This window comes from Onychomys torridus, chromosome 1 (genome assembly GCF_903995425.1).
Source record: "Onychomys torridus chromosome 1, mOncTor1.1, whole genome shotgun sequence".
In the NCBI taxonomy this organism is placed as follows: Eukaryota; Metazoa; Chordata; class Mammalia; order Rodentia; family Cricetidae; genus Onychomys; species Onychomys torridus.
This window is the reverse complement of record NC_050443.1, coordinates 143,539,656-143,557,765: the sequence shown is the minus strand read 5'-3', so window position 1 is coordinate 143,557,765 and position 18,110 is coordinate 143,539,656. Positions and strand designations below refer to the sequence as shown.

Sequence of the window (18,110 nt, the reverse complement as noted above, 5' to 3'; positions counted from 1 at the left end):
GGGTCTCGCTGTACACATAAGAAGTTGAACTGGAAACTCTGTTACTATTTTTCCCTTCATGCGCCACTCTGGGTATCAGACACTTACCCGTCCCCTTCAGCATCCAGGGCGACAGCCAGTTCCGTGAAGAGGAGCCCCGTGAGAAAGTGCTGCTGGCGGTACTCTGGGCTCAGATCGAACATGCTGGCAATCTTTTGGTCCTGGAAACTGGAGCAGGAGCTTGAGTTCTACAGAAATACAAACAGCAGCTTGATGAGTGTTAAGAACTAGAATCAAAACGGCCCTGGCTGGCATTCACAGAGCTCTGGCCAGATAGTGCATGCATGGACTGGCCAGAGCGACTATGAGAACAAAGCATACAGGGTCTGTGGAGAAACCAGGCTGGGGCAGAGCCCACCAGGAGAGCATGTGCCTAACGCCGCTGGGGTCCCAGAACAGCAAGACGTGGGAAAAAGAGAAGAACAGAAAACCAGTTAGTCCCTCCATGCTCACCTGCCATCAAGAGTTGCGGATGAACAAACAGCCCAGGATAATTGTAGACAGAGAAATGAGCACTGAACCCGGCCCCATGCTATGGCCTGTTTTCCCAGCACCCTTTCTCAAGGTTGCCTGAGCACACTGTCTGGATGCTGCTGGCAGTCCTAGGCCATTCCTGCCCTGTGTTATTACTCTAGGGACATGGCATCTTCACCAACGGCAGCAGAATTAAGTGTCTCTGTAAGTCCTTCCTTGTGCTTTGCTGGGTAGGGTCCTGTCAACTCCTTGGGGCAGCCAGAAGAGGGATGGGGGAGAGGACCCAGTGCAAGGTCAACATGGGGAGGTCATAGGACTCATTCCACAGAACAAACTACAGCAGACTGATGATGCATTTGGGATTGGTCCTTGTAAGTCACGTGTGTCCCAAGTCATATTATGGCGGTCATGTAGCTAACTTCGAGTATATCTTCTGGAACAGATAGCTAAGCCAACTCCTCTTATTTTTACTACTACAATTATTATTATTACTATTATTAAAAATGAGCCTTCATACATTGCTCAGGCTGATCTCCCCACCACTGCCTCAGCCTCTGAGTCCTGGAACTACAGGTGCCTCACACTAACAAAAGATTAAGTAGACAAGCCCACACCTTTGTGCTAGTATCAAGTATATACAGCAGAATGGAATCTAATACTATCCTGGGATGTCTTGCCTGCTGCCCTGAACATCTGATTGGTTTCCCACATACAGAATGTGGCTGTAAAATAACGTTTCCTAATTCCTCAAGAAACCTATGGGGGACGGGGAGTGAGGTCATTCCCACAGTCAAATCATGTTGGGAATCATTACTTCTCATAACCCTTCCTCTCCAGCACCTCTTCCTTTCTAAGCCCCTTGACAAAAACCAAAAACCAAACAAACAAACAAAAAACTGAGGTTAACAAAGAGTTTCCAAAACTCACTTGACTTTAGAACCCTGTACTTGCAAATATATCAAACGTGTATTTACATAAGATATTGTATAATAATCAGTTAATGCCGACAAAAGAGGACTTGAGACTTACCTAAGTTCCTTCCTTTCTCTAGACTTACAGATTCCTTCCTATATAGTTAGCCTCATGAGGGATCCTTGAGCCAAACTACTTGATTTCTAAATGACCAGATGCCACAGCTTCGGGGTAGCCTATTGCCCAAATCTGGATCAATTGTTCTGGCTTGAATAGCTTGATTTTTTCCTCTAATTAGTAAGATCAACATTTATAGGCGATGCATAATTGAACTAAGCTAATTAATAAAATGGCTTAGTGGATTACCTGGGAGGATATGGAGGGGCTGGGAGATGCTGGAGCGGTATCTGAAGTATTCATGAAGAGGAGGTTCAGGTTGAGGTAATGCTCATGGCTACAGAGGATTCGCAGGAACTCCAGCCGCATGGAGATGAGTGTTGGAAGGGTGTTGAGCTTGGCTGATAGCTGGAAGGCAATACACAGAAAGAAATGCTCGGCATAGGATAAATGGACTCGAGGTTAACAGACACTAACATGTTCTTTCTCTGCACTTAAGTAAGACAGCAATTTGAGCAAAGGTTAATCTGAACAACAGCCGTCATTCTGGGAGCCTCAGTCAGCAGCCCCAAATGAGAACACTTGTCCCCACTTCAGTGTCTAATCAATGCCACAGCAAATGTGAGGAAAATAAGCTTGGGATATGTACGCCTTCAGCATAGCACAACTGAACACATTTTCTGACATCTCTTACTGTGTCTAAGAGACTAAGCTAAAAATTGCCACCAAAAAGTGACAAAGTAACAGTTGAGGAAGGCATTGGGCAGGGCGAGCGGCTGTGTGCTGTGGGTGGCTTTACTTCCATCCTGAAAGGAAAATGGCCCTTCCTGCACACCTATTCATGTCCTGCTGTTCTGGGACGACCTTCCCCCGTGTGCATCTCAAGGCTTTGAGAGAGCGCCGAATCCTAACCACTAGACCACCAGGGAGCACATCTTAAGGCTTTGAAAACAGATGGACTTGTATTTGACATGCACCCAGTGGTTCTGAGTATTCGCTGTTATTTATTCTCGGGGGATCTGCCACAGGGGCAGGCGTTGGCGGTGGAAGATGGGGACACCTCCTTAGGATTCTCTTCTTACCCAGGACATCCCTTGGGAAACTCAGGGGCTGATGTAGTTTGGGTAGAAAGGGATGTTATATAAATAAGCCAGGGACCATCTCTGTGTCAACTCTTAAGCTGTGTACACTGCCTTAGAACCAACACATATCACCATACCAGCACACACCAAACTTGAATTTTTAACCCCACAAATAAGAAATCTGCGGGGTTGGGGATTTAGCTCAGTGGTAGAGTGCTTGCCTAGCAAGTGCAAGGCCTTGGGTTCGATCCTCAGCTCCACATTAGAGAGAGAGAGAGAGAGAGAAAGAAATCTGCAGGTTAAGGAATTATTAATATATCTTTAAAATATGCCTTATTTGTAATCTCAAATGCACATTAGCTGTTTGATATATAATTTAATACTTAAAAGCATTGCAGCTAAATTATTTAATAATATTGCTAGAATGCTAACGCTCTTGTTAGATATAACATACTCTATAGTTTTCAATTAAGAAGAAATCACTGCCGGGCGGTGGTGGCTCATGCCTGTAATCCAGCACTCGGGAGGCAGAGGCAGGTGGATCTCTGTGAGTTTGAGGCCAGCGAGTTCCAGGACAGCCTCCAAAGCTACCAAAAAAACAAAACAAAAAACAAAAACAAAAACAAAAACAAAACAAAACAAAACAAAAGGAGGAGGAGGAGGAGGAGGAGGAGGAGGAGGAGGAGGAGGAGGAGGAGGAGGAGGAGGAGGAGGAGGAGGAGAAGAAGAAGAAGAAGAAGAAGAAGAAGAAGAAGAAGAAGAAGAAGAAGAAGAAGTCGTCGTCGTCACTTGACAGGGTCTTCTGCCCTTTTTTTTTTTTTTTTTTTTGAGCCAAGGTTTCACTTGGCTGTCCTGAAACTCTCTACATAGACCAGGCTGGCCTTGAACTCACAGAGATCTGCATGCCTTGGCCTCTGTGAATGCTGGGACTGAAGTTAGCCACTTGATAGTTTTAATCAGAATTTAAGGTGGACTAAGGAGCAATCTATTAAGTGTTTTAAATTATGTAGGCACCAACAGTATCTGCTAAGTGCTCAATGTGCGGTTCTGTGCATTAGCAGTCCCAAGCCAAGAACCTGACAGACCTCTGTGCGCTGTGCCACATTTCCTGTGTGAGACTGAGCAACAGTGATGAGTTTACAAAGACGTTGTCTTCCTGTATTCATTTCCCAGGGGCAGCTCAAGGGGCTGAGGAGACGCTCTGCTGTTAAAGGCTAGGTTCTCAACCAAAACGTCAGGAGCAGCTCAAACCCAGATTTCCAGCCTTCAGCACCTACTCTGCAGAGCCCCCACTGCACAGCTGTTTCCTGCTGAGAAGGCAGAGCCTTGTAGTCAGAGGCGCTTACTGCCCTCCAGCTCTGACCCAGATTCCCCACTGTGCTGCAAAGGAAACACACACACACACACACACACACACACACACACACACACACGCGCACGCACACACGCCACTCTTCTTCAGACGGACCTGATTCCCCTGCAGGGCGGTGGCCCCTCACTGGAAGCCTCTGAATGGTCTCACTGGGAAGGGCTTTTCCGCTCCTGCAGTCCAGTGACTGCCTCTCCTCATCACATCTTTCTCCTGGATAAGGTGCCATAGCCCTCAAAGCGCCCTCAAATCTCCACAGAGGAGAGCCCTTGCCTTTCACAAACAAGGGGAGGAGAGCCATAGAAACAGAACTATTTAAAGCTGTCACATCACTCATTATCGAGATTGACGGTGGTGGGGATGACAGCTTGGGACGGGAACAGTCGTGGGGGTTGTGGTAAAAGCAGCAGACCTGGTGGCTGTGGGGAAGAGATACGGAAGAAGAGGAGCAGCAACCATAACTGCTGATTAGATTCTTATTGCTAGGACATTCTGAAGGGGACACTCAAGAAAGAATTACACTCCAAACTTGGGGGAGAAAGCTCGGTGTGGTGGTACAAGTCTTTCATCTCAGCACTCAGGAGGCAGAGGCAGGCCCATCTCCAGGAGTCTGAGGCCAGCCTGGTCTACACAGTTCCAGGACAGCCAGGGCTACATAGTGAGATCCTGTCTCAAAACAACCTCTGGGGAAGAGTTAACACTGATGTGTTGTTGTGCTGCATTAAAAAATACATGCTTTGCACTCCTGGGAATTCAATCTCTGAGTTCATTGGCTTTCTTTTTTGTTTTTGTTTTTTCAAGACAGGGTTTCTCTGTGTAAAATCTGAGCTGGAACTTGATTTTCAGACCAGGCTGGCCTTGAACTCACTGAGATCCACCTGCCTCTGCCTTCCAAGTGCTGGGATTAAAGGCGTGTGCACCACCATCGCCTGGCTTCATTGGCTTTCTTAACATTAGAACCCCACAACCACAATTTAATAATCCTAATGAGTGGAAAGAAACCTTGTATTTTGGTTTCTCCCCTTCTCTCTGTCTCTGTTTCTGTTTCTGTCTCTGTCTCTGTCTCTCTGTGTGTGTGTGTGTGTGTGTGTGTGTGTGTGTGTGTGTGTGTGTGTGAGAGAGAGAGAGAGAGAGAGAGAGAGAGAGAGAGAGAGAGAGAGAGAGAGAGAGATGATGTCAGGTGTTGCCGGATCTGCCTATCTCTGCTTATCTCCACCTCCAATCTGTCTCTAGGAGTACTGAGGTAAGCACTGAGTACTGAGGTGTGTGCTGGGGCTCTGAACTCAGGTCCTCATGCTTGCACAGCAAGCCCTTTATCTACTGAGCCATCTTCCCAGTCCCAAACACAAAACAAGTCCTGTAACTTCTCGTATGCGTTAACTGGGAGAAGTCATGTTGCTAAGCAATTTCGATTTCCTCAGGTTGGCCTGCTGACTGCTGTGCAACACGCTCCAGGAATCCAGGCGATCAGTGTGGCTGGAGAACTTGCACACTGCACAGACGGAGCCCTCAGAGGCACTCACCTGGTTGCAGTAATGCTTGATGAGGTTGAAGACGAAGCCCCTGTCCATGAGCGAGAGAAGGTCATACAAGAAGAAAGCCAGGCTGATGTTGATCTTTTCCGCCTGCTCACTCTCCTTTAAAATGGGCACAGAACACACACAGATCATACTGTTTGGTCCTGGACAGGAGCTCCCAGGGCCCTGGTGTGGACCCTCGGAGAGGAAGATCCTAGTAAATTGGCCCACCACCTTCTGTGCGACATTGAACATTTAGATGTATTTTTCCACTCATCTTGTTTTGTACATATATAATTAACCCTATTCTACATATGTAATTTTGGGCTCTGAAATTTTATGTCTGTCTGTATGTATGTATGTATGTATGTATGTATGTATGTATGTATGTATGTATGTATGTTTTTTTGTTAAGACAGGGTTTCTCCATGTAGTTTTGATGCCTGTCCTAGATCTTGCTCTGTAGACCAGGCTGACCTCTGCCTCCTGAGTGCTGGGATTAAAGGTGTGTGCCACCAGTGCCCAGCCCTGATAGATTTCAGAGTCACACTTGGGAGGGTGAATTATTCCAAGAATTGAGGCCAGTCTATTTTTGTTTGGTTTTTTCAGATTTATTTATTTATATTATTTCTCAACGCTCTTATCTATAAGAGTTACATAGTGAGTTCCAGGACAGTCAGAGCAACATAGTGAGATCCTGTCTTGAAAAAACCAGTAAACAAATTTGGATTACATTTATTTATTTGTGTAGTGGTAGTAAGTGTGAAATATAGTGCATATGTGGAGGTCAGGAGACAATGTGCAAGAGCTGGTTCTCCACTTCCACTATGTAGATTTTGGGAATTGAACTCAGGTCACCAGGCTTGGCAGTAAATTGTGTGTGTGTGTGTGTGTGTGTGTGTGTGTAAACTTTGTGAAATGATTTCAAGTTATAGACTGGTACAATCATACCAATACTTGACATTTTGCAAACTTTGCATTATTATCATTCTTTCTACATAAAAAATTATTGTTTGAAACCCTTTTCAAGTAGGTAAATATCCCTATTTATTCCAAAAGACTTCAGGCTGAATCTTTCAAGAGAAAGTATTTTCTCTCATAAAATCATTTAAATGATAAACCACACTGTAATTTCTTTACAGCTATACCCAGCTACACCTCAGGGGCTGGTCTAGCCTATGTTAACTGTTGTTATATTTTAACTACTGTTTTCCAATGAGAATTATTAAACAATTTAGAAAGTGTAGACACACTGTTACCTTCTGAGGTTTCACTAAAAGGGCTGCTATCTCCGAGGTGACCACATTAACAATGGTCGTTATGTCATCTTTGAAGCGGTCAGAAAAACGCGTCCTCCGAAAACTGTCACGTTTATCCAGGTTGTGTACATACTGTGCCATGCTTTTCACCTATGGAGGAAGGGGACATTGTCAACATGGAGACTGGTGACCTGCTTGTACACTGTGCCAAGGGGGGCAGCTTGAAAGAAGTCTCTTTCACAATGGACTTTCTGATACTTTATTGGTGCTCCTGGTGCCCAAGCTGCCTCTGAACTACAAAATGCTTCTGACACACAGAATGGTTGCCATGGTGGCTGGAGGTGGCCAGAGTGTCCTCTTCTTGACCCCTCCTTAGGGGCTCCTTGCATGCTCCTGACAGAACCTGGAGCTTAGCCGGTTAGACTCAGTGTCAGGAGACACCCCCATCCCCAGCAGCCTACATCCTGGAAGACAGAGTGAGGCAGAGTTCCCAGAACCACACAGGTTGTTACAGTACATGACACAACAGGACACACAAAGGAACTCTTTTATAATGCTGTCCGGATGGAAAGTCTTCTTTTTCTGAATTTAAAATCAAACAATTGTTTTCCAGAAGCAATTCTATAGTTCACATCAAGTTAATTTCTGCTTCTAGAAATTAAAATTTAAACTACATTATGGGCCGATCAGGATTTTGTTGGCTTCCTAGAAATTTAATCATTAAGTAGAACACTGCTTCTGGAAGATATAAATATATATTTTTGAGATGGGTCTCATTACAAGGTCCATGTTCACTCAGCTTCTAGAGAAAATGATATTTTAAGTTTCTCAAGCCTAACTTACAGTCCACCAATCAATTAATCACTTGATAACTAGTAGATACTAGTCTAATTCCTACTTGTTTTTTTTTTTTTTTTTTTGGTTTTTCAAGACAGGGTTTCTCTGTGTAGCTTTGCTCCTTTCCTGGATCTCGCTCTGTAGACCAGGCTGGCCTCGAACTCACAGAGATCCACACCTGCCTCTGCCTCCCGAGTGCTGGGATTAAAGGCGTGCGCCACCACCGTCTGGCCCTACTATCTATATTTTACAATCTAGATCATGTAGAATTTTTTGGTTCTTCCTGGGCCAGGAGCTCCCAGGGTCAATATATCCCTTTGGCATCAGAAGTTGAGTCTTACAGTTGGGTGAGTTTGCTGTGAGCCATTTGGGCAGTCTGACTGGAAGGGCTGGGGTGGTGGTGATTGCTGACTGTCAACTTGACAGAATCAAAAATCATCCCCAGGTAAGCCTGGGTCAACTTGAGTCAGGGAGTCCTGCCCCTGTGAACAGCACTATTCCATGGCTGGTTTCCAGGCTGAAGAAAAATGGAAAAGGGAGGTGAGCAAAGGATTCCTGTCTGCTTCCTGACAGTGGAGGCTGTGTCCAGCTGCCTCAAGCTCCGCCACCAAGACCTCCCCGTCATGATGGACTGTATCCTTGAACTGTGAGCCAAACTAAACCCTCTCTTCCTTATTTTCCTCAGGATATTTTGTCACAGAAAAAGGCAAAGTATCCACTACACTGGGACTTCTCATGGCTGTGGGCTGACATTCTGAAATCGTGTTCCTGAGTTTGTATAGGCTAGTCAGAGCATGACAGTAGAAAGTGATTGGATTGTCAGCTGGGCCTGGTGGCACCTCCCTGTAATCCCAGCACTCGAGAGGCGGCTGCAGGAGAATTATTACCAGTGCAAGGTCTGACTGGTCTACATAGTAAGTAAGTTCCAGGTCAGCCAGAGCTATCCAGTGAGACCCTGCCTCAAAGCAAGCAAACAAAAACAACATCAACCAGTAAGGAAAAGCAAAAATATCAAAACAAAACAAAAGAATCCAGCATGAGAAAAGCGATTTCCTTGGAAGCTGACGCACCCACATTTACCCCAGCCAGAGTGTTGGAAATCGGCTTCCACGCCGAAGAAAAGCACCGGGCCCTTTGTACACTACGGGCAGAGTCTGTTTCCTGAGACGTAAAGCCAGCAAGGCTGAGACAAAGTACAAGCACAGAGGAGGCAGCGCATAGGGAAGGACAGAGGCAGCCTTCTGACCCACGTTTCACAGAGTGCCCTGAGTAGCTCACGAGACCCACGCATGTCCAATCCAATGTAAGCACACGGTTTCTCCTAAGCCCAGGGGACTGTCTAACCCAGGACACACAGACATATAGACAAATCCATATTCCCTGAGACCACGCCCCCATGGTGAGAGGACCTGAACGAGGGGTGGGAACAGGGCACCATTTTTGTTGTTGTTGTTCAACAAAAGTATTTCTCACTACACTCCCAGCCAAGGACCAGGGAGGACAAGGCTTCTTTGTTCAGGTGACCCCAATCCTGCTCCTCTGCTGGCTAACCCACCCTAGCGCCAGGCTGCTGAACTCATTGTTACATTCGGCTCCTGCCTGCTGAGTTTGGCCATCCCACAACCAAATAAATAATTCTCACAATATCGTACTTCCCACTGATGGCCTCTGGCCAGACTGCCAGCAACCTGCCAGCTCTTGTATCCCTGGCTCTCCACAGAAGAATCCAGAAGAAATATCAGTGGGGCTCAGCCTATCATTTGTAGGGTTTGGAAAGGTAGAAAAACAATTTGTCCCACATTGGCCTCTGTGGCCCATTCTGAGAATGGGCACCATTCAGAACCCCCTCGTGCAGAATGGCATGTCCAGAGGAACTGGGTCACCTAGTTACCTCCAGGCCTCCGAGGGATGAATCAGTGGTTTCTAGCCACACAGGGGTTCATTCATTAAAAAGTGTGCAATGCACCCAAGAACCAAGTGTACCAGTTCCTGTGACAAAGCTATTGTTCACTAGCACCTGGTGGGCCAGCACAGCTGGAGGCATCAAACTGCCCTCTGCTGCTCTAGCCCTGGCGGAAGTTGTTCTTTTCAAGCGTTCTGAGCATCAGCCAGGTACGGATGCAACAATGCATGGAGGACGGAGGGCCCCATCTGGGTCTGAGATCAATGTTCTTTCCAGGTCCTCGACCACAGCCCTTCTCCATCTGTGAATGGTTAGGTGACTATTCACTGCAGCAATGGTCCTCAGCTCCCTCAGCTTCGGGTTGTATCAGTGAATGGGAGGCTGTAGCCTGAGATCACTGGTGAAAGCTTTGGCCATTTGTCACCCCTACTGCTACAGAGTGGTCCTGTCATGTGGACCCCCTTCTCAGCCTCTAGATTTCTTTATGCCTCAACTGCTCTGTCCCCTCTCTGTGAGTCTTCAGAATGAAGCTACATAAATAAAGGATTCAGGCACTCACCTTGAGTGCCTCACCAATCTTTATTGGCTCCTGTTAACATTGTAGACACCCTGGGGAGAGGTCTTGTGATACATGCTCCTCAGCATCTGAGACCCTGACAGAGTGGCTCTGGTCTGTAGAGCCCTGTGTATCTGCTGTGTTGGTGGATCTGCATTTGGACCAACCCCATTCAAGTGCTTCGATCCATGTGAGCTTTTCTAAACTACGTCATCTGTGTCACACAAGGGGGTCCTAGAGATAAGGGGGGGTTCACTGAATGTGTCACTCTCTCTTGGGTCAAACGAGTCTTAGTAAGAAACATGCCAGATTGGAAGCAACTTTCTCCCTTTCTGTGCTTCTTAGCCCCGTGTAGTTATGGGCACTGAAGCGGTACTGTCAAAGCCCTAGAGAGACCTGGAGGCCCTTCTCTGGCCACCACTCTTCCCTGACCCCACCTGCAAGTCAGAATCACAAGAATCCTGACTCAAGGCTGTGTGAAGATCGAAGGAAACAGTGCTTTCAAAAGATTTGAAACAGTGCCTGGCATACATACAGTAAGATGCTCAACTTACTTCGGATGTTATTTTTCTTTTTTCAGGGGAGCCAGCTGCTACTGGGAACATATGAAGGACAGAGTCATTGTTACACCTGATACGAACTTGTCTTTAAAACGGAGCTATAGATGCTCTGTCAAACCACTCAAGCTGAGCTCATGATAACGAGGATCAAATATCCACCATCACACAGCACTAACAGGACTCCTGAACGGGATAGGTTAATACATCGTCAGTTAGTATGATGGACTGAGAAGATGTCTTGAAACTCCAAGCTTCTCAAAGAGGCAAAATAGTGACTAGAAAGAACATGTATAGGAACATCAAAGAATGAGGCTCCACCTATCCTTGGCTGAGCAGGCCGGCAAATCTCTAGCCCTGGTGTGTGTGATGGGGATAAGTAGAGGTCTCACAGGGTTGTAGGATATTATTTTAAGGTATGTTACTTGTTTATGTTGTATTTGTTTAACTCTGTGAAGCTGCGTTACTGTGCCTGTCTAAAACACCTGATGGTCTAATAAAGAACTGAACGGTCAATAGCAAGGATCGGTAGGGGCTGGCAGGCAGAGAGAATATATAGGAGAAATCTAGGAGGGGAGGAAGAAGGAGCCAGAGAAGAGGAGCAAGAAAAGAAGAGGCCAGCCACCCAGCCACCCAGCAAGCCACAGAGTATGAGTAAGATTTACAGAAGTAAGAGAACAGTAAATGCCCAGAGGCATAAGAGTGATTGAGATAATTTTAAAAAAAGCTGTCGAGAAACAAGCCAAGCTAAGGCTGGGCATTTATAATTAAGAATAAGCCTCTGTGTGTGATTTATTTGGGAGCTGGGTGGCGCCGCCGCCCCCCAAGAAAGAGAGAAAAAGAGCAACAAAAAACCACAACAGATTCAAGAGCCTGCAGAGTCGCTACTGGAACCTTGAGTAGTTGGGCGGAGTTGGTTCCTCAGGGACTTGTGTGCTTTCCCAGCCAGCACTGTGCTGGCTGAGGCCTAAGAGTAGTTAGATGAAGGGTGCAAATGTGTGAGTTCATAACCAAGAAACCTTTAATTGAGGCAGATCTAGGTTTTACTTCTTTAATCAGCAATTTTAGCTTAGAATTTGGGTGTTTTTTTTTTTGTTGTTGTTTTGTTTTGTTTTGTTTTGTTTTTTTGAAACAGGGTGCCTTTCCTGGAACTAGCTCTGTAGACCAGGCTGGCCTCGAACTCACAGAGATCCGCCTGGCTCTGCCTCCCAAGTGCTGGGATTAAAGGCACACATCACCACCTGGCTAAATTTGGGATTATTTTATGAATTATATAGAGATGGATCATGGGCCAGCGGATCTTCTCTGAAGGGAAGCTGGATGGCGGGCGAGACCGCAACAGAAGCAGGACAAGGTTTGTTTGGTTTTTAAAACACTTCCTGTGCCTCAAGGAAAAGAGGGTAGTGAGTTTTGTTGCCAGTCCATTTTGTGCCAGACCACAGAGCTCAAGCATACCCTGACGATGCTATTAGCCAAAGGCTGGCAAGCTGTGGCCATAAGCCTTAACCAGTTTGGCTTGTAGACTAAGATCTGATTTTGAATTGGTCAAACTCCCAGAGTCCTTTAGCTAGGGTTAGGACTCACAAAGTAGAGGTGGTGGGGACTAGTCCACTGCAGGTGCGCCCTGAGGTCACCTGGGACGACAGGTCGGGGCATGGTGTTTCCTCCACTCCCACAGGGAAAGGAGCTGAAGAATCCCAGTGGTTCTGCCAGACACTGCTGTGTGATGCTGGGGTCTGCACCAGGGCCCTGGCACTGTTCTCAGACAGGCCTGGGGATACTCAGACTCTTTCTGTAGTAAGCAGCTAGCTTCTTAACTTGGGGCCCAGCATGCCCTTCTTCCCCCCTTTGACCTTTTTCCTCTTTCTGTCTGATTGCTCAGTATTGCTGCTTTCTCAACCTTGGATTTACACTGAGAAAACAAAAAAATTCTACTCCCCTTTCTTACAAATACTATTCACTTAGTGTTAGAGGGAGGAGCCCAGTTCATAAAGCAACACCACCCACATCCCAGTCATTCCTCATCTGTGACTCTATACCTTTTCTATTTAATATCATCACTTCATCTGCATCTCCAGTTAGCAACCCTGCAAAATGTTGTGTTGGGGATAGAGGCTACTAACAGAACGCTTGCTTAGCGCGCATCAGACCCCAAGTTTATTCCTCATTGCAATAAAATAAAAAGACCCACAATAAAAAGAAGGGGGAGTCTGCTTATAATCTTTGTGTGAGGGTATGTATGGTGGGTGTGGCCTGTGCATGTGAGAGTGTGGTTGCATGTGCATATACTCCACACATGTGGAGACTAAGAAGGGCTTTGGGTGTCTTCTCCTGTGCCCCTCCCCAATGACCTTGAGACTCTGGCTGAACCCGAAGGTTGCAATCTGATTAGGCTGGCTGGCCAGTCAGCTCTGGTCTCTACCTATCTCTGTCCTCCAATGCTGGGGCCACAGGCACACACAGCCATCCTAGTCTGGTATGTGGGCCCTGGGGACTTGAACTCAGGTTCTTATCTCACAGACCAAGTGCTCGGAATCACGGAGTCATCTCCCCAGCCTCTGTTCTTAATGGTTTTTATGATGGAATCTCTTCACATCCATTAGGACTGAAATACAAGGAGCCATCAGTCCTATTCTCATTTTAAAATGGAGGAACTATAAACGCACCTTTCACTGTTTGGCTGGGAGACGGACAGCAGAGGTAGGGTAAACATATACACGGATTTCATACTCTTGCCAACCACTACTAGTGTAGCTGGTTATTGTTTGCGCCATATCAAGTAGCTTGCTGAGGCTAAAGACAGAATAATGAAGATAGACCTAATCCTAGACATCCATAGGTGAGACAGGAAAGACAGAGACAGATTGTGTGAAGTGACAGCAGGGGATGAGCGGATCTGCAAGAGGAGAAAATAAAGTGGAATACCTACTACAGGATAAGGTGGTCAGAGAAGAACTCTGCACGTGGTCACATCTGAGCTGCAGCCAGAAGATGGGCAGCAAGTGTGTTAGGGATAGGTAGTAATAGGAGGTTTGTGTGCCGGAAGGTGGCGGCACACGCCTTTAATCCCAGCACTCGGGAGGCAGAGGCAGGTGGATCTCTGGGAGTTCAAGGCCAGCTGGTCTACAGAGCGAGATCCAGGACAGGATCTAAAGCTACACAGAGAAACCCTGTCTCAAAAAACAAAAGGACACCCCCCCACCCTACACACATACACAAAGAGCTTTAGGTTAAAAAGGCCAGGCATGATACTTTCCAGGAACTAAAAGAGGCCCAATGTGGCTGAATGAAGGAGCCCACGGCATGAGACAGAGGTACACATTAGGACTCTAACAAGGGTATTTTAACTGTGATTTTTTTTTTTTTTATGGCACTTTATTTCTAGCACCCTGGAAACCATGAAGAGATTGATTGGCACAGTCTGGATAATGTTGGCTGCCTGGGGCTGGAGGGATGGGCTAAGACAAAAGGAATACAGGAGGAAGACAAAGGAAGATGTTGTAAGAGGCGCATGAGAAGCGACGGCAGCTTGACCAGGTGGGAGGCATGAGCAGACACAGAAGTGGATGTTGATTTTCAAGGTAGAGTCAATAAAGTTTGATGGAAGATGGGTGGAGGGTGAGGGGAATTGCATGTCAATGAACACTCCTGTCAATGAATCGAGGTTTACAGCCAGGTCCCGACACAGGAAACTGCCTTTCCCATGCGTGCTTTGCTTGCCTGACTGAGCACAGATACAAATTCAAGAATCTCACCAGAAGCTCAAAGAAGAACCAGGCGTACTTGAAGACTGTTTCTCTCACTAATCCAGTGCTGACCACCATCTGCAGTGCGAGCTCCTCGTGGAAATGCTAAACACAAACAAACAAAAACCAGGCTGTGATGGCAGGGTTATGACTCACTAAAACCCTTTTCCTCCTTTGCTAACACAATAGCTGATTAGTTATAGAAGCGTGAGTCCAGGATACCCCAGACCATATGTGACAGGTGGCAACATCAATGCTGAAATACCATGTAGGCAGGCAGAGGGTGGCATTGCAACATACCCCAGCCTTGGAATAACACTTGTGTTCTACGGCGAAGACCTCCTGGGTAGTACTGGGAACTGGTGGTGTATGTTAGGGAGGAACGACTTTTGAAGTCCCACAGACCACGAAATGCATTCCTCTCTCTATCCTTACTTTGCTTATCCACAAGGCTAGTTTGTTGGTAGCGATGATCCTCAAGTTTGAATGTGAGTCAGAATCCCTTGGAGACTCAGTCATACTCAGCTAGCTTGATGTTATCCTTAGACTTCTGATTCAGAAGGTCTGGAGCAGGGGCTGAGAATTTGCATTCTATCCAGTCTACCAGGGGATGCTTTAGCTGCTGGCCCAGGGCCACACTCTGAGAACCACTGTCTGGATGATATCCAAATGTGTTCCAGGTTGGACAATTTTTCTTTGTACAGTCCCACTATAGCTTCATGTGGGAAATGTGATGGATGGTTTATGAGTGGATCTGCATTAAAACACACACACACACACACACACACACACACACACACACACACACTTATTTGAAAACTTTTAAAAAGGATTGAATGTGGTGGTGCACAACTTTAATTCCAGCAGGCAGACCTCTGTGAATTTGAGGCTATCCTGCTCTACATAGTGAGTTCTAGTCCTGGAAGGGGTACACAGTGAGATGCTGTCTCAGAACAAAACAAAACTGGACAGAGACACAGTGGTGTCTCCCTGTGTGGGGGAGAAGATGAAGTCCTGAGTGAATGGGTATTGTTGATAAGAGTAAGGCCATGTCAAGAACCCCAGTGCCTCAGACCATGTGGAATGGCAAGACCTCCACCTGGTCCAAGCACTGATATTGACAGCAGAGTGTGCAGAAGGTACCAACCACAGTTTCCTCCTCCCTGGTGAATGCAGCCTGAGACCGCTTCCCTACAGAGATCCCCTGCTGTGGTAAACTAACCTGCCTTCAGCTTCTGTAACAAATACAGTGAGTCTGCAGGCTGCTAGTGTGTCTCCATTAGAGCCCACAGGCCACTGGGCCCCAGCTTTTCTGTACATGTGTCTACCATTCATTCCTTCATTTCCTATCAACCCAGTGAGGTCAGTCCTAACACCACGCAGGTCACAGCAACCCTGAACTCTTCTAAAATTCTGTGTCCCAGAGGCAGATGTTTGAAGACTCACTCAGAGCTATTTTATGCCTTTGCTTCCCTTCCAGTTTCCTGACTGCTCTGTAGCAAATGCTACAAAGACAGTACATTTGAACTTCCTCGTCTTCCCATTCTTCAACCTAGCTGGGCACTTGTTTATTCTCTACACAATCGTTTTGATGGGGAAGAAGCTGAGGATCAAAAGTAAGGCTAGCAACTCGTCTGGTTTGCCTGGTACTTTTCTGCTCTCAAAACGGAAAGACCCTCATGTTGGGGACCTGCTCAGTCCTGGGCAAATCAAGACAGTGCTGTATTAACTAAATGCAGAAGCAATGGCCGGGAATCCTCTGCGGTTTTCACTCATCTTACACATACATACAAAGCCTAGAATAAACACACACAGACTCTTCTGTTGTTTCCCAGTGGTCAAGGGAGCAAAAACTATTTCAACACTCAAATATCACATATTTATGAGGAAGTGAAGTTTCAAAGTCAACCTGAAGCAGAAACTGGTTGTAATAATGACTGCTCATTACAAACTTTCAAATTACCCACAGGATAGTATTCACACAATGAATTTTACTAGATATTAAATGTTCTTAGAGACATTCAATTTTGGGGGTTACTTATCTAAACCTCAGCAATCTCAACACAAGGGAGCACATTTGTTTGCGGGTGTGGGTCTGAGACTGTGCCATCTGGGAGAGGTGGGGTTAGTGTCAACCCTGCTGCTTGCAAACTGTGCACGTGATAACATGCTACATGTCCATCCTCCCATGGGAAGAAAGACATGCTCCGTCAGCCTTAGAGTTAGCTGCTGGAAGTAGGTCAGTCTGTCTGCCAGAGTCTTATGGCAGGGAGAGATTAGTGGAGGATGAGCGGCTTCTTAATGTAATTTTGTTGCTTACTAGACAGCTGTTGCAAGAACACCTTGTTCCAGAGGTTATAGAAGGCAGCCGAGCAGCAAAACTCTCTTTGCTGAGCTATAAAAAGGCAACATGCTGGCTAAACTACCCTCTGAAATAAAACTGACTCCCTTCTGGTCATTCCAAAGCGAGCCAACAGCAAAACCAAACCGGATATGCATTAAGGAAGTCAGAATGTAGGCAAGTATATTGATTGCTTTAGTTCCTTATTTATTGTTCTCTTTTTGAGACAGGATTCACTATGTAGCTCTGGTTTCTTAGAACTCTCTATGTAGATCAGGCTGGCCTTGAACTCGCAGAGATCCCTCTGCCTCCTGAGTGCCGGGGGTTAAGGGCTGTGCCACCATGCTCAGCCTTAAATAATATAGTTTTTAAAGAAAGTAGACCCTGGAACCAGTGGCTGTGGCAGCCTAATGCTAAATTTTAGGGTAGGTGACAAGTTAGTTTGGGGCCTCACCATCCTTTCTTTCGCTTGTCCTCTCATGGTTAACTGCTGGAATGTCTGGATTACTGCCGAGTCTACAGTGTCTGCAGGCCAAACTGAGCTCTTCTGAGGCCCATGCCTTCCCTGTCTGTGTAACAAAGTCTTCCTGGGCAGTTAGCGACTGCCAAGGGCTTTGTGTGTAACTGCAGTTAGCGTAGCTGCACTTAAGGGTCTTGAAAGACAGTCACGACCTCAACTTAAGTAGCTACCACTCCTGGGTGTTTAGCAGAGCACAACACTTGACTAGACTGCTGGTTTGGGGCTCACGCCACTCTTGACCTTATCCACTGTGCAGACTGGGAAGTTCTGTGGGTTTCAGGAATTCCCTACTTTGCATGGCTTCTGAATTCAGAGTTAAGGCTCATTATAGGTCATCATGAGGAATCATCAAGACTGTTTCATAGTGTACTTGGTTTTAGCCAAGATCACTTGGTCAAGAAGGCATATGACTTTGGATAGTATTGAAATAATATCTATTTTTTTTTCTATTTGCTTTTGTCAAGGATGAACTTGACAGCTTCCCTTCCCCTAAAAAAGAGGTGAACTTGGTGGTTCTCAAAGATGGATATCTAAATCAGCACCAGCTCTGGTAACTGGTTTGAAATCTAAGTTCTTGGAACCTAGCTCAGATGTACTGAATTAGAAACAATGGAGAAAAGACCCATAAAACACTTCACAAAACCTTCCAGGTAATCCAGATGCATGGTTAAATTGAAGAACCACGGAGTTGCTGAACCCTTAGAATGTAAAATGGTAAAAAAAGAAGGGATAAGACCCCCCCCCCCCCCCCCGTGTGTGTGTGTGTGTGTGTGTGTGTGTGTGTGTGTGTGTGTGAGTGAGCTGGGCAGGAAACAAGGCCAGAGAGCACGCAATGTCTATTTTCAATTTCAAAGTCACAAGTGAGTCCTGTTTTGTGCTGG

General features: G+C 46.2%; 1 protein-coding gene across 1 annotated transcript in view; it reads right to left on the bottom strand.

Moving 5' to 3' along the window:
* Dock8 (dedicator of cytokinesis 8) overlaps positions 1-18,110 on the bottom strand; it is a 207,046-nt gene that overhangs the window by 51,844 nt on the left and 137,092 nt on the right. The window contains exons 24-28 of the mRNA XM_036209142.1: positions 14,378-14,473; positions 6,770-6,919; positions 5,517-5,630; positions 1,792-1,950; positions 88-227 (exon numbers count right to left, since the gene is read on the bottom strand). Of these exons, the coding sequence (XP_036065035.1) occupies positions 88-227; positions 1,792-1,950; positions 5,517-5,630; positions 6,770-6,919; positions 14,378-14,473 (659 nt within the window). The remainder of the gene's footprint in view (positions 1-87; positions 228-1,791; positions 1,951-5,516; positions 5,631-6,769; positions 6,920-14,377; positions 14,474-18,110) is intronic.